This window comes from Rhinolophus sinicus, linkage group LG15 (assembly GCF_036562045.2).
Source record: "Rhinolophus sinicus isolate RSC01 linkage group LG15, ASM3656204v1, whole genome shotgun sequence".
Classification (NCBI taxonomy): domain Eukaryota; kingdom Metazoa; phylum Chordata; class Mammalia; order Chiroptera; family Rhinolophidae; genus Rhinolophus; species Rhinolophus sinicus.
Window position 1 is genome coordinate 45,021,785 of NC_133764.1, and position 15,608 is coordinate 45,037,392.

Genomic DNA, 15,608 nt, shown 5'->3' on the forward strand with positions numbered 1-15,608 from the left:
CTGAGGTTAGGGCGCTCCCTGGCTCAAAATTTGTCAGTGGCTCCCTAGTGCCCACTCAATTGATGTCAGTCAAAATCCTAACTCTGACTTCCAAGTCCCTTCACATTAGAGCTTCCATTTTTCTTGACAACTGTAATTTCCCTATACCATCCAGTAAAAGAGGGTTATTAACTGTTCCTCAAGCAGGAGGAGGCTTTTCCACCTTTACTTACTCTGGGTTCTTCCACCTGGAAAGTCTTTCTGCCTCTTCAAGTCTGTGGTGTTCAGAGCCCATCTCAAATGCCATTCAACACACATACACGACACTTCCCTTCTTTTCTTATATCTGATTCCCTCCTTTTATAGCCTGTGGCACTTTATACCTTTTTCATGGCACTTGGCCCATTGTACTTTTTTTTAAAAAAAATAAAGTCTATTTTGAGATAACAGCATATTCACAGAACTTAGGAGAAATGACACCGAGCCATCCTGTTTACCCAGTTTTGCCCAATGGTGATGACATCTTGCAATATTACAGTAGTATCACACCAGGACATGGACACCTGCTCTGTGAATGAGGGAGAGAACCCTCATCTGTGATCTTGTTCTTCACTTTCCTCCCTTTGTCAGTTCTTAGATGGATGGGGCTCAGTTCCCCCTCCCTCAGCTTTCTCCCCAGGTCACCTCTTCTTTTCCTCACATCCTTTCAGCCGTAGAGAGGAAGCGAGACTTTGGTTTCCTGTGTCCATGGCTCTGATTCTCCCAAATGTTTGTGACTTTTAGTATGTCTTGGGACTTACGGTCATTCCCGTTAAACATCCTGGTTTGCCTGAAACAGCGAATGTTCTGTGCTGGTTTCTGGGTGTGGATGTGCGAACTGGATCCGGAACTGAGTGCTGCTCGGCTTGGCGGGGACCTCGGATTCTGTCCCCCACGCCCCTTCTGGGGCACCACCGTGGCTTTTACACCTGCCCCTTGAGGCCAATTGTTCAGTGCTTAGGATGCGAAGTCTCCAAGAGACAAGGTTCCCTGGAGTCGCGTTTAGTCTTTTGCTTTGGTGGGAGGTCTAGAGCGGCACCGCTGGGGCCCTGCCTGGTGTGGCGCCCCCCCATCTTTCTCCCTCAGGGCGCCTGCGGGAATGGCGTGTGCACCGCGAACAGGTGTCTCCGCGTCGCCCCCCCCACCCGCGCCTGGGCACCCCCCCCCAGCCCCCGCCTCTGTCCGGGGTGCCCCCCGCCCGCGAGCGCGCCACTTCCTGAGCGCAGCCCCGCCCTGCGGCTCAGCCCCACGGCGTCCCCGGCTGTGGCGACAGAGGTACAGGTGCCTTCGCCGTGCCGCCCACCGCCTTCCCGTCCGTCCGCCGGCCCCTGCACCAGGCCTTCACGGCCGCTCTCCTGCCACACACTCGGCCTCCCCTCCGCCCCACCAAATGCAGGCCGCCGCCGTCCTCCCTGAGGAGATCCGTTGGCTCCTGGCAGGTAACGCCCTGGCCCTCCGGGAAGTCCCTCCAGTGCTGAGCTGAGGGCAGGAAAGGAGACGCCAGCGCCTCCCAAGGCTGGGCTTTCTTTTCATCACTCACCACCTTCTAGAACCTCAAGGCTTTTAGAGTCCTCAACCCTGCAAAGCCAGATTTGCATCCTCCTAACTCAGGGGCTCTTGCACTCCCCTCAGTGCCACACTTTCTTTTTTCTCAAGGCGTCGCCACGGCCCCGCTTAGCCTCCCAGGCTTCTGAACAACTGCAGGCCAGGTTCGTGGTCCCCCCTCCATGCCACCTGGCCTGGCCTTTAATCTGTCTCTTTTTCCTTAGGATGATTCCCTCAGGCCTGTCCGTTTGTACCCTCCTCCCTCCCAACCCAGGACACTCACCATCTCTCACAGAAGACCCTCACCCTCTTGCTTAGAGCTCCCTGAGGCCCTCAAGGGGATTGTGAGTGGCTCATGGGATCCTGTGGCCAAGGCTTGGGGGTTAATGAGTTTTTGTCAGCGCCAAAACCCCTGGCTTCCCTCTCTACCAGCCTGCAGTCTTCTGGGGGCTCATTATCCACCCAGGGCAGGCTGACCCTCAGTATCCCATTTTTGCTTGTTCTAGAAGTGCCCCACTGGTGTGTTCACCTGCAAACTCGAGTGCCTATGCGGTGAAGGCCATACTCACTCACACACAACATGTCTTCCTAACACTCCAAAGAGACTTGTACTAATGGGCAATAGCATCTGCTCAGTTCACACTTTTTATTTGGTGAAAGTAACCTGTTTTCCTGTAACTGACCTTCTTGAAAAGACAGAGGCCTGGAATCTGTGCTGCCATAAGGGTCCCGAGAGGAAACTCAGAACTAAGCCTTTTGGCATGTCAGTGACATTTTTGACATGTATTTAACGGATGGCCTGCTTTGGGCAGGTCATACTTTTGGCAAGCAGTAATTTTTTCAGTTTCTCTGGATTTAATTGGTTTTGTATCTCCATTACTTTGTTATCTTGGTAAAAATGCCTCCTAATCAAATATTTGGCAAGTCCTTTTAGTCTCTGTTTGCAGCATTGTTTCCATTCAGGATTGTTTCTGTGTAAAAGCTGTCAACTAGATATTTCTTTTGAGGTGAACTTTCCAAAATCTGTTTTACTTATATGACCCGAGTAAATGTAAAATTTCAGAGCAGAGAAGTGTCTGCAGGTTAAAAGAACATCATCTGGGTATCTGAGAAGAAACCATCCAGCCTTCCCTCTGCTGTTGATTCAATATTCATTGTGTAGAGAGGCTGTTAAGTGTGGTTTCCAGGAGAGAAGGAACTGTTGCAAAAAGTTTAATTCTGCCCTTGCATTTAAAGATACAAAGTGATTCTTTTTATTGGTATCTGTCATTTGATGAGAGGAAACCTATTTTACAAGCTCGTTAAACTACACTTCTGTTTTGTGTGCAGCCTCTGTAGAAAATTCCTTTTCATTTTCAGAGACTTGCAATGAAATCCTCTCCTTCAACATTTTTGATGTGCAGTTCTTTATTGTTCAAAACTGACACTTTGGTAAACAACTCATTTCTGCACCTGCCACCTTCCTTTAGCTTAGATTATTTTCTTGTTAGCTGACTGTTTTTAATTGAAGTCTTCAGATCTCCTTCTAAAGCAGAACCTTTGTTTGCTGACAAGTAGAGCAGGGTATGAATGGAGATTAATTGCATGTCACATACTTCTGTATCAAACTTGCTGTGTTTTAACAATCTCTGTTGGTGCTCTGGTCTTTAGAATATATGGAAGAGTCTGAGATTAAATTTTAAGGAGCTTCATTAGTTTATGTATTTCTTTAAGGCCTTTAAAAAAAGTTTGCAATTAGAGTGTGAATCTGAAACAGAGAAAAAAATGTAAAGGTGGGATTCAACCAATAATTCTATTGAAAAATGTTTGAAAAATATGTTTCTGAAAGGTTCATGTAATCATAGCAACATATTGGTTATAGGCTTTGGTTTTTATGGAACACTGTCTCTGGCATAGACTAGCAGAATTACTCATTGTACTACAAATTGTGGATATTAGAAATCCACAATTGCTTTCAATTTAGCGTATGTTGCTGTTTACTTGTTTCTCCCCTCACATACTTTTTAAGGTTGACTGTTGACAATTAGAAAATATGTAGGTCCTGATCTCTATATCATCACTCAGTGGAGGGAGTTACAGGGTGAGAGGGTTGTCACTTTAGTGCTGCCACATGGCTGTGGGGGTGGAGTTTCCACAATGAATTACTGTTTTCATAAACCAAGGCATAAGCATTTGCACAGTGATTTAATGTTGGCCATCACAGCCATAACTTAAGCATTTATTTATTTATAACTACATGGGCATAAGTGACGGGTGTTTTCTACATAATGGGTGTGCTTTAAAAAATAAAATATGCAAAAGATTGTGAAAGGTTTATGCCAAAATTTTGCATAATGAAGAAGGGAGCAGAAATTCTGGTCTAAAATTAATTTTGTTTGAGGATAAAATTTCAGACATTTCAAAATATTTCATTCAACCCAGAAACTCCACTTCTAGGAATCTGTGTTACTGAAATTAAAGGACACGAAGCATATATAAAGATCCATCCTTAATATCCGTGAGTTGGAAAAGGTGGGGCAATGCTATGAATGAATTATTCATCTTATGGAATATTTTGCAGCCATTAAAAAAGATGTGATGGATAGGCTTAGAAAGTATCCACAACATATTTTTAAGACTAAAAAACAAGGTGTACGATAATATATATAACATCCCATTTTTGTCTGAAAAATGTTTGTGCAATCCTAGGAAGAAGAAAGAAAGAATATACACTAAGCTGTTAACATTGGTTTCCTTGGGAGGGGAGTGAGAGGGTGGAAGAGAGAGATTATTAATTATATTTCATATATCTTTGTGTTTTTTGAATTGTGACAATGGCCAAGTAATGATTTTGTAATCAGGAAAAAACAACCAGGAAGGTTATTTTAAAGAAAAAGGAACAAACAAAAGACAAATAGAAGCTTGGAGAGGTCAGGGTGCTAAAGGGCCATTAACCAAGATTGTGATTATATTTTTCTCTTGTTAGCCCTGGAGGTGTATGTGTGGAATTAAAAAAAATATATCCTTTCTTGGATTTTTGGCAAGTGTTAAAGCAGTGAGAGACTTCTAGTATAACTCAGGAAACAGCTTCCTCAGATAGACTGTCAAGCTCTCAAATAGAAATAGTAACTAGTCTGTATCAGCAAATAAGTACCTTATAGATAAGTAAAATGAAGGGCATTTACTGCATTATTGAAATAGGAGGAAATATTCAGGGCTGTTTTCAAATAATCAGGCTTCAGATGTAGAGGCTATCTTTTTGTTTTTGTTTTGTGATAACCATGATGAAAATAAAAACAATGGAGTGCTGGCAGTTTGCATAATCTTTGTTCCACAGATATAAACACAATCAGTTTCTTCCTTGTCTTTCTAGTCCTGCATTTGAAGTCAGAAGCACAGGAGACAAGTAGGAAGGAGGGAGAATAAATATTTCTTTGGCTCACAGTGTGTCCTGTGTGAAGGAATGGGGCCTATTGTCTTTACCCTGATAGTTGATAGGGCCCAACTACCTGCAAGGTACCTAAGTCCTGCTCAGAATATGGATTAAAGCCAAAATAACCTCCACAACCCAGCTGCATTTCGTAGCAATTGCTGTGTTAATGCTGATTCTGATGTACCTATGGTTACTTATTTTTAAACTTCCTTGGAAAGAATGGTCATTAATCATTTCCTTCCAGATTGTTCTCCAGATTTGTATTGGTCGATGCAGCCAACCGTAAAATCCTTTTAATGTAGTAAACCGCCAACTCTATGGAACTCGCAGGAGTAACTGCTCTGGATAACCGAGGATATTCTCCATAAGCACTCTAACTTTTTTTTTTTTTTTTAAATATTTCAATTTAGTGTATTTTTATACTAGTTGATCTAATGTCACTTTTTTTAAAAAAAGATTTTATTGGGGAAGGGGAACAGGACTTTATTAGGGAACAGTGTGTACTTCCAGGGCTTTCTTCCAAGTCAAGTTGTTGTCCTTTCAGTCTTAGTTGTGGAGGGCGCAGCTCAGCTCCAGGTCCAGTTGCTATGACTAGTTGCAGGGGGCGCAGCCCACCATCCCTTGTGGGACTGGAGGAATTGAACTGACAACCTTGTGGTTGAGAGCCCACTGGCCCATGTGGGAATCGAACCGGCAGCCTTCGGAGTTAGGAGCATGGAGCTCTAACCGCCTGAGCCACCGGGCCGGTCCCTAACTTTTTTATTATAAACATTTGTGACCAATTTTTTTTCTAAAATGCGTTAGGAGTTTTTCTCATCTTCTTAACCAGTCAGTCAGTGTTCAAAGGGATCTCCCTTGAACACTTTAACTCAGAGTTGTTGTAGTGAATATCTGTTATCGTACTTTACGAAAGTATGACAAAGTCTATCATACTTTACAGTTTGCTCATCTGTAAAATGGAGATAATACTACTATTTATATTATAAATAAAGGACTAAATATTTGAAAAGAACTTAGAATAGTATCTGGAATTATGAAACACTATTAACTTTGGTAAATAAAATTAAAATCCTGTTTAGGGATGTTTCTGCAATAATTGCACCTGGACTGCTTTGTGAATGTCTATGTCTGTTTTATATTTTTGTCACTTTTTCCTACTGTTAGGCCCAACTTATCACTTTGCACTGCTCTCAGTGTATCTGTATTCCCAGTGCTACTGGAACATTAAATAATCAAGTTTGTTGGAATTATGATACGTGTAAAAGAACGTATGAAGGACTGTTTTGATGAACATGGTACCCAAACCTTTAGGTGTGGCCTTTGTGGCTTGTATTTTGGCTGCACGTTTTTGCTTAATTTTAAATAGTGGATGGTCTTCTATATAGGGGGGGTAACTGACCAGTTGAATTCTGAGACGTGACTTATGACCATACTTCTATTTCTTTTTTATGTTAGATCTTTCTGATTATAAAAGTAATAATGCTCATTGTAGATTATTTAGAAAACACACAATGATATACAGTGACCGATAGTCAACAATTGTCAAATTTTCATGTATTTCTTTCAGTTTTTATTATATGTACATACTTTAAAAGTTAGGACATATTGTGTATATAGTTTTATATACTGATTTTTCCACTTACAGTGTTTCATTTGCTTTTGTCTCCTGAAGATTTTCTTAGATCATGTATTTTTTTTCTTTTAAGTGATTTAGAAGTTATACATCCTGGTTTTATTCCACTAGTAGTTTTACCCTTATGGCTTAAAAATACCAAAACAAATAAAAACATGTCCTTAGCAACATTAAGAGTAAATATCTTTTGGCTGTTTCCTCCAGTGTGAAATGTGAAATTGCTAATATAATCTGAGATTTTTAGACTCAGAGAATTACTAATGTTTTTATTATGTATATTATATTACAAAAATTATTAACATTTGCATAATATTTTAAAATCATCCTTATAATAATATTTTTGTCCTGTTTAACTTGTTCATTGCTTACTTTTTGTATCATGGCTTTTTCATGCTTAAACCCTATTGACTCTCTTAGATATTTGGACTATGCTAATATAGTAGTCGTCAGTAGCCGCATGTGGGTGTTTAAATTAACTAACATTAAATAAAAGAAAAAATTCAGTTCCTCAATTGTACTAGCTACATTTCAGCTACCCAGTAGCCAGAGTGGCTACAGTTGTGAATGGTACATAAAGCCATAGTAGGTGACAACCTAGAGTATAATGCTGAGTGAATTTCTTAGGAAGGGTACTTTGATACTACACTTACTGAGCCCTGCAGGGTTAAGTATGTGTCTATCTAGTTTCATATAAACTTAGCTGTACGCATGAGGTTCTAGGGTCACACTTTCCCCCTTCCTTCTTCTTCCTTCCAAACTCAACCTCTAGAAATTCTTCTACTATCTTCTTCAGTTTTGTGGAGAAGTCTGATGCCAGCCTGATATATTTCTTTTATAACCCATTCCTCCCACCTCCTGCCTAGATGTTCATAGGATATTTTTCTTTTTCTCTCAAACATGGCACTAGTTAGTGTCAAGGTCTTAACACTATTTAATAATTTTGCCTGGTATATAGTGAATCATTTTGATCTACAGACTCAGGTCCTTCTTTAACTTGGGGAAATTTTTTTTCTATTATCATTGCTTCTGCTCCATCTGTTTTATTCTGTCATACTGGGGTTTATATACATAAACAATGCTGGATTTACTCTCTCTGTTTCATCTCTTTTTTATTTTTTAATTTTTATTGGGGAATATTGGGGAACAGTATGCTTCTCCAGGGCCCATCAGCTCCAAGTGGCTGTCCTTCAATCTAGTTGTGGAGGGCGCAGCTCAGCCCCAAGTCCAGTCGCCCTTTTCAATCTTTAGTTGCAGGGGGCACAGCCCACCATTCCACGTGGGAATCAAACCAGCAACCTTGTTGTTGAGAGCTCACTTTCTAACCAACTGAGCCATCTGGCTGCCCAAGTTTCATCTTTTATTGTCTCATCTGTCACTGACTTCATTATAGTTTTAAGTCAGCATTTATTTATTTTTTTAAATTTTCCATGTATTGTTTCCTCATCATTCATTGTTTCTTTTCATTACTTCTATAAAGCTTTGGCTTATAGATATAGTGACTTTTTGGATGTTGTTGAGAATATGAGTAGAAATTTTCTGAATGTTTCTGTTCTTTAATAAATCTACTTTAGAGGGAGGCATTTTTCTTTCGTTCTCCAAGATGGTCTTTTCTTTTTGGACGTTAGCGTTTTCTCATAGGTCCTGTATATTTTCTTTGTGTTAAATTTGCCTAGATTCAAATCCTACTCGGCCACTTTTCTTACTACCTATTTGACTTTGGGTCTCAATGTGCTTATCTGTAAAATAGAGATAATAATATTACCTGTCTCAGAATTGATATGATGAATACAGGAGTAAATATTTGAAAATAATTTATCTGGAATGTGGTAAACACCATTAAGCATTTGGTAAATAAAATTAAAAGATATATTTTCTTTGAGGAAGGCCTATTGATCTCTCTTTGTAGCTTCCAGACATGGCCTTTTGTGTTGGTTGTTCATCCTTGCTTCTCTGAATTGGGGGAGGTTTGTAGGAGTTCTTTCAAGGTCTCCTCCATTTCCTTCTGTCCTTAGATCAGAGTCCAGTGATTATTTCTAGGAGAAATTTTATGGAGGAAGGACAAAAGAAGTTAGCTTCATGGCTAACTTAGGAAAGATAATATGTTCCTTATCTTTGCATGTAAAAATAGTATTTTTATATAACTCTCAGTTGAAAAAAATGCAAGGTTTACTCTTCCTTTTCTCCTTTTTTGTTTGCTAGTTTAAAAAAAGTTGGTAGAAATATTTGAGCTTGATTGTGGGTATAGCCTAGACGTTAGGTGGGCTGCCCAGGCCTTTTGAATTCTAGGTAATATCTGCTCTCCAAGGAACCTCAAACATCTCCTCAAGATCTGGGTAATTCTCAAGGAGCGTTCCTTCTAGGCTCCTCGGTTTGGACACATGCTCTCTTTGTCCTGGGTAGTATAGACGTAAACAGGTGATTCCCAACTGGGGTAATTTTGTTTCTCAGGGGACTTTTGGCAGCATATGGAGACATTTTTTCATCATTACAACTAGGGAGGGTGCTACTGGCATCTAGTGGGAAGAGGCCAGGGATGCTGCTAAACTTCCTATAGTGCAGTCCCCACAGCAAAGAATTATGCAGCCCGAAATGTCAGTTGCGCCAAGGTTGAGAAACTGTGGCCTAGATATAGCCTTGTCCTCAATTTCCGTAAAAGCCTCCCCTTATGAAGTCCCTGTGAGTATAGAAGACATCACTGGACATTCAGAGGGTGCAGGGCGAAGGAGGAGGGGTTTACATTGTGATAATGCAAATGATTTCAATCTGAATATTAGACCTCCCTATTCCTAAACGCCCTTTTTGCTACTCTAGTCATCAGAGAGTGCCCTCTGGCCCTTTACATGGTGTGATTCCCAGCGTTATGCCTTCTCACTGACACTTTCTCCCTTTATTCTATCTGGAGCAAAGTAAATTTAAAAAATTTTTTTTCCTTGCCACATGAAAAGGCAGTTTATGTATCTGTTTAGTTGCTTAGGTTCCCACCAACACCCACACATACAGAAACAAGATACTTTGGCAAATAATGACAGTTTCTCCCTAAGAGGAATTCTAGTGCTAGCTATTAAGATAATAACATTTTTACCTCATTATGTAAGTGTAATACTTAACCAATTTTTAATCATTTGAAATATAGGAAAAATAAGGTAAATTTCAAGTTGTACCATCATCTGAGAATTTTAATATATTGACAAAACTATTATAGATCAAATTTTTTCATGTTATAAACCATTACACCCTACAGAAATCCTATAATTTCTGCTACATTTATTCATATTTATTTCCCCTGTGTTTCCAAGTTCATTGCTTGCTTTTCCGGTTTGTCAGTACTGCATTATAGGTTAGGTGATTATAACAGATGGCTTTTCAGGTTTAGAGTCTTTGAGTTTCACTGTTTAATTTTACTATTCAGCTTTTCATGGAAGATAAGACAGATGTGGGCTCAAGAACAGGTCTTAGCATCCAGAGAGCAAGCTTTCCTGAAGGCTGATGGCTTTGATAAAATCATTTATGAATTACTTAAATTCTCATCTAGGGCCTCCTTCTGTCCTTCTGACATTCTAATATTAGTATCTTATAGTGAAATTTTTATTCATATAATCGGAGCTTTACTAAAATGAATCCAGTGACACATATTCATACTTACTTAAAATCAATATTGTAGTTGAATTGGAATTAAAGTGCTGTATGTTATAAATCTAGTATGAGAAGTATACTGGGGTACTTAGCTACAGAAAATCTCTCTTAACTGCATTGTAATAAACCTCCTTAAAATCACGCTCCCTTTAAAATAGTTTTCCTTTCTGATAACTTCTTTTGTGAACCTTTTCATCCATTATTCCCTGTCTCCTCCCTCCCTTCATCCCTCCCTCCCTCCCTTTCTTCTTTTCTTCCTTCCTTCTCAGTACTTTTCAGGTATATAAAATGCACCAATCTTAAATGTTACAACAGGATGACTTTAATATATGTACATACCTGCGTGACTACCACCCAGATCAAGACATAAATGTTACCATCACCCGAGAGAATTTCCTGTCTAGTCCTGGAACTTCATACAAGCCGTATGATCTCTTTTGTGTGTGTCCTCAATGCAATGGTGAGAGTTATCCATGTGGTTGTGTGTCTCAGTTTTATCTCATCTTTTTTGCTAAGTAGTATTGCATTGTGTGACTATCCCACAATTTATTTATCATCCATGCTTTTGCTGATGGACATTGAGTTTTTCAGTTTTCGGTTATCATGAATACAGCTGCTATGAGCATGCTTGTTTTGTGAACATGAGCGCTCATTTTTCTTGAATAAACATCTAGGAGTAGAATTACTGGGTCATAGAGTAGGCATATATTTAATTGTATTATAAACTATCAACAGTTTTTCAAAGTGAATGTACCTATTTTACAGTCCCACCAGCAACGTACGTGTGCTTCAGTTGCTCCATATCCTCACCAACACTTGGTATTGCAGTCTTTTTATTTTTAGACATCCTGGTGGACGTTCTGGTCCATGTATTTTATTATCAAATACAAAAGTAACTCATGGATATATTATTGTAGAATAGTTGCACAACATAGAAATACATGGACAATTTGATTTTTTTAACAGAGCAGTGTTGCATACTTTTCCGTGTGAATCCACCTATCACTGTGTGTGTGTGTGTGTGTGTGTGTGTACTGCTGCACAATAGTTAAAAATTTATTTAACTGTTCTCCCATTGGTGGATGTTTAGGTTGTTTCCAAATTTTTTATATTTACACAGTGCTGAAGGGAACACATCTGTATGTGCATTTTTGTGTACATATGCAAATATTTCTTGAAGATAGACTCTTTTTATTTATTTATTGGGGTGACAATTGTTAGTAAAATTACATAGATTTCAGGTGTACAATTTATTCTGTATTACATCATCTATAAATCCCATTGTGTGTTAACCATCCAGAGTCAGTTCTCCTTCCATCACCATATATTTGATCCCCCTTACCCTCATCTCCCACCAACCCCCCTCTTACCCTCTGGTAACCACTAAACTATTGTCTGTGTCTATGAGTTTCTGTTTCTCATTTGTTTGTCTTGTTCTTTTGTTGTTTTTGGTTTATATACCACATATCAGTGAAATCACATGGTTCTCTGCTTTTTCTGTCTGACTTACTTCGCTCAGCATTATATTCTCAAGATCCATCCATGTTGTCACAAATGTTCCTATATCATCTTTTCTTACCGCCGAATAGTATTCCATTGTGTATATACCACAACTTCTTTATCCATTCATCTATTGAAGGACATTTTGGTTGTTTCCATGTCTTGGTCACCATAAACAAAGCTGCAATGAACATTGGAGCACACGTGTCTTTATGTATAAATGTTTTCAGATTTTTTGGGTAGATACCCAGGAGAGGGATTGCTGGGTCAAATGGTAATTCTATTCGTAATTTTTTTGAGGAACCTCCACACTGCCTTCCATAGTGGCTGCACCAGTCTGCATTCCCACCAACAGTGTATGAGGGTTCCTTTTACTCCACAGCCAAAGATAGACTCTTAGACTCCCAAATGAAGATTGCAGACGTGTTAATCCTAGATTTTTAGTCTGGCCACTAGTTAAAACTTAATCTAAAGTACTCTCTGTGTTTTAATTTTTGGTTTTTATTTTTCCTGTACTGTGAGTATATAGATATTGTCATTCCCCCCCCACACACACACACACACAGGAGGTAGGAGGAGAATTAAAAACATAAACACGACACATTTCTTGGGTCATGGGGCAGAAACAATTAGCAGGTTGAAGCAAACTAGAACCAGAACATGCTGAAAATTTCTCTGTCGTATGTTGACAACTTCCTGTGAGCCAAAACAAAGCTGGTGGGTGTGATTTTAACCTTGCCAACAAGTTTACCCTTTTAAAAAAGGCAAAAAATACATGCCTTAAGTATTATAATTGATTACAGATCAAAAGTTTAATGCAAGGTTTAAAACAAGTTTTATACAAACTGAAAGTCGTTTACCCCCCATTATGATACTTTTATTTACTTGGTATGAAAAAAGACAACAGAAAGCCTGCCATTATTAGGTTAGAAAAATTACTGTATTTTGCCGTGTATAGTGTGCACTTTTTTGGCCCAAATTTGTGAGGGAAAAATAAGGATGCACGTTATACATGGGTAGTACTAATTCCATACCTATATAAATGTTTTAAATTTTTTTATTTATGCTTATGAGTTAAAAGTGTAACTCTAGAAATCAATAACGATATCCATATGCAAAATAGTACCCTGGAATACGATCATTGGTTTTGTTGAACTTATGACAAACTTGCAATGATGAAGAGTTCTTGGCCTTCTATGATACGTAAATGTTGTAAATTTGTCACCAGTACATAAAATGTCTTGTACCTTGTATCTGTTCTTGTGTTTTGTAATTATTTTTTACATAAAATTTCTTGTACCATAATATGTTAAAAAAAGCTAAAATTCCTTTATAATACAAAAAACAAGTACCTAAATGTAAACAAATAAAAATTTGAATTAAAAAATTAAAACGAAAGATTTTCTCCCCTCAAAGTTTGGGCCAAAAATGTGGGTGTACATTATACACAGCAAAATATGATAAACACTGCTGTTTGAGGTTTGATTTTAGTGAGATATTTAAGAGTGACCCCAGATAGCCTAATGGTCTAATATCTTCAGTGTGCCTGTGACAGGGAATCAGGAATATTTGTTTGTTTCTACCAGAAGCTGTCAATGAGACTAGAAGTTGGATTAGCCACTATGCTGGTTTCTTCTGTAAAATAGCAACATGTAACTTAAAGGGATAGTTGTGATCTTTAATTTAATGTACAGGATACCCAGGTATCTAGAATGAAAGATGGTTTTTCTATTTGTATTTCCAAGGTAGAGATTGTTGTGGTTCGGCAGGTGTGGTTTGCTGGGCATGGCAAGGTGGGTGGGTATCGTCTGTTACTGGAAAGGATGCTTTCTTATTAGCAGTTCATCCATGAAAGTCCTGAGGACGATGCAAACAGTTTTACTCCCTGTCTGCTGCCATCACTCGAAACAGAGGGCACCTGGGTGTCCCTCCTCCCCTTTGTCTCCTCTCTCTTCTGCTCCCTAATCCCAACAAACCTTCCTCCCTGCCCTCCCCCCCCAATACCCTTCCCCACACAGGGTTCCCTCTCCATCCAGCCTGGAGGGGTGATGTCTGGTCTTTAAGGCTTTAACTCCTTCAAAGTGTTCAGAAAGAAGCATCTACAAAATAAACATTTTCTTTTTGGTTAGAAAAATACACGAGGTATCATTGAAAATCTAAGCAAAGATGAGGCTGAAGTAGCATCCTGCTCCTAGAATTTCTTTTTTTTTTTTTTTTACATCAGTGAATAGTTTTCCAATGTTTACTTAGGTGTTTTCCTATAGGAACAAATTTTTATGGGAAAAAGAACCATGTTTTTTAAGCTGATTCCTAGGCTAGGCCATTAAAAAAAAGAAAAACCTACCTTGTGAGTATTGTACCTAGAGGGGAGGACTGTGGACATAATGTTTTGATGGGGTGATCATCCAACTTGGGCCTCCAGACATCCTTTCTGTCTTGAGGCCTGGGCCACTCCGTGGGATCCCACCCTTTCCCTACCTGCTGCCTAACTCCAGGCTCTGATGGTATTTGTGACTGGGGAGTGACTCCATGCCTGGGCCTGGGAAAGCAGGGAGGAGCTGGGTGGGAGCCAGGTGGGGTTCTGAGGATTAGGGAAGAGACCACTTAATGGGCCAGAATGAGAATCCTGGGGCCTCACCGAGGCGGGAGATGAGGACCAGTGAAAGGACCCAGAGGCAAAGAAGAGAATTTCCTCTCCTCATGTCCCCTTTCTTTCCTGTCTCCTCACCTCCACCTCCATCTCCCATTGAAAGTGCAGCTACCAACAGGTTTGGAGGTGCTGTGATAAAAGAAGGGAGGCTAAGAGAGGGGGTGAGGAATGATGACGGAAGTCAGCAGAAGGCTGTTGAGGTGAAATGACAATAAAATCATCAACAGCATGAGAATGGATATTTCCCTGCTTGCACCCAGCAGGACAACCATTCACATTTAAAGAATATTTGCAAGTACTTAGGGACTTGTTTTTACTAAAGAGAGGTCCTGAAATACTACCCAGCATTAAACTTCATAGAACTAATTTGGTGAGTCACTTTAGCCTGTGCCAACCAACCCTTTGGCATATAGACAAAAATCTCAAATATTTTCTTGGGTGTAATGCCAGGATAGGCAGAAATTTATGCCATCCTTCTTTTAGAAATGTGAGTTCTGCTTTAGTAGTTCAAATACTTTTGCAAGATATCCCTTCTGGAACACTGATGGGTTTTTGGTAGTTGGAATTGTTTTCAGCAGCATTTGGCCATTCATCCTGCCTCCATATATATAAAAGTTTGATTGAAGCAAACTTTTGAATTGTAGACACATATATCAACAACAACAACAATAAAAACCATTTGCAACTGTTAGGGGACACCGACCTAAATGTTTTTTTTTCTTTCTTTCAGTGTATTAGGGACATTACTTAGAAAACAGATGAAGGAAACCTTTATCTTCTAGTAGTTTGAAAAATGTGATCCATGAGATGTCATTCTCCTCCAAGTAAATGGAGCATTGTAAATGGACAGAGTCGGAGATTTGGGGGAATGTCAGAAACTTTCACCAGTGTACAAAACCTAGTGATCTTGGGTGCACCCTGCCAAGTCAGAATCTCTTCAGCTGGCCTCACTCACATCCTGCAGCAGTTTTTCCCAGGGTAGAATGATCATATCTATGGTGTTCCACATACTCTCTGTTCCCTTGTCCTTCTATCTTTCTTTCCTATTTTCTTTCTCTACTCTTACTTGCCGGAATAGATAAGCTGCCTGGAAGCTGAGGAATCTGTGTTTTAGGGCAGCTATGAATTATAATAGGAAGAGGCATTTTTGCCAGAAGTGTGCTTACCTTTTAAATATAGGTCTTAAAATCATTATATATTACTTTTAGTACAAAATG

At 39.5% G+C, this 15,608-nt stretch overlaps 1 protein-coding gene across 1 annotated transcript in view; it reads left to right on the forward strand.

Moving 5' to 3' along the window:
* The first annotated feature begins 1,250 nt into the window (after positions 1 to 1,250).
* Positions 1,251 to 15,608, forward strand: part of SKAP1 (src kinase associated phosphoprotein 1) — a 269,687-nt gene continuing 255,329 nt past the window's right edge. Inside the window, exon 1 of the mRNA XM_019740642.2 lies at positions 1,251 to 1,457. Within this exon, the coding sequence (XP_019596201.2) occupies positions 1,409 to 1,457 (49 nt within the window). The 5' untranslated portion in view covers positions 1,251 to 1,408. The remainder of the gene's footprint in view (positions 1,458 to 15,608) is intronic.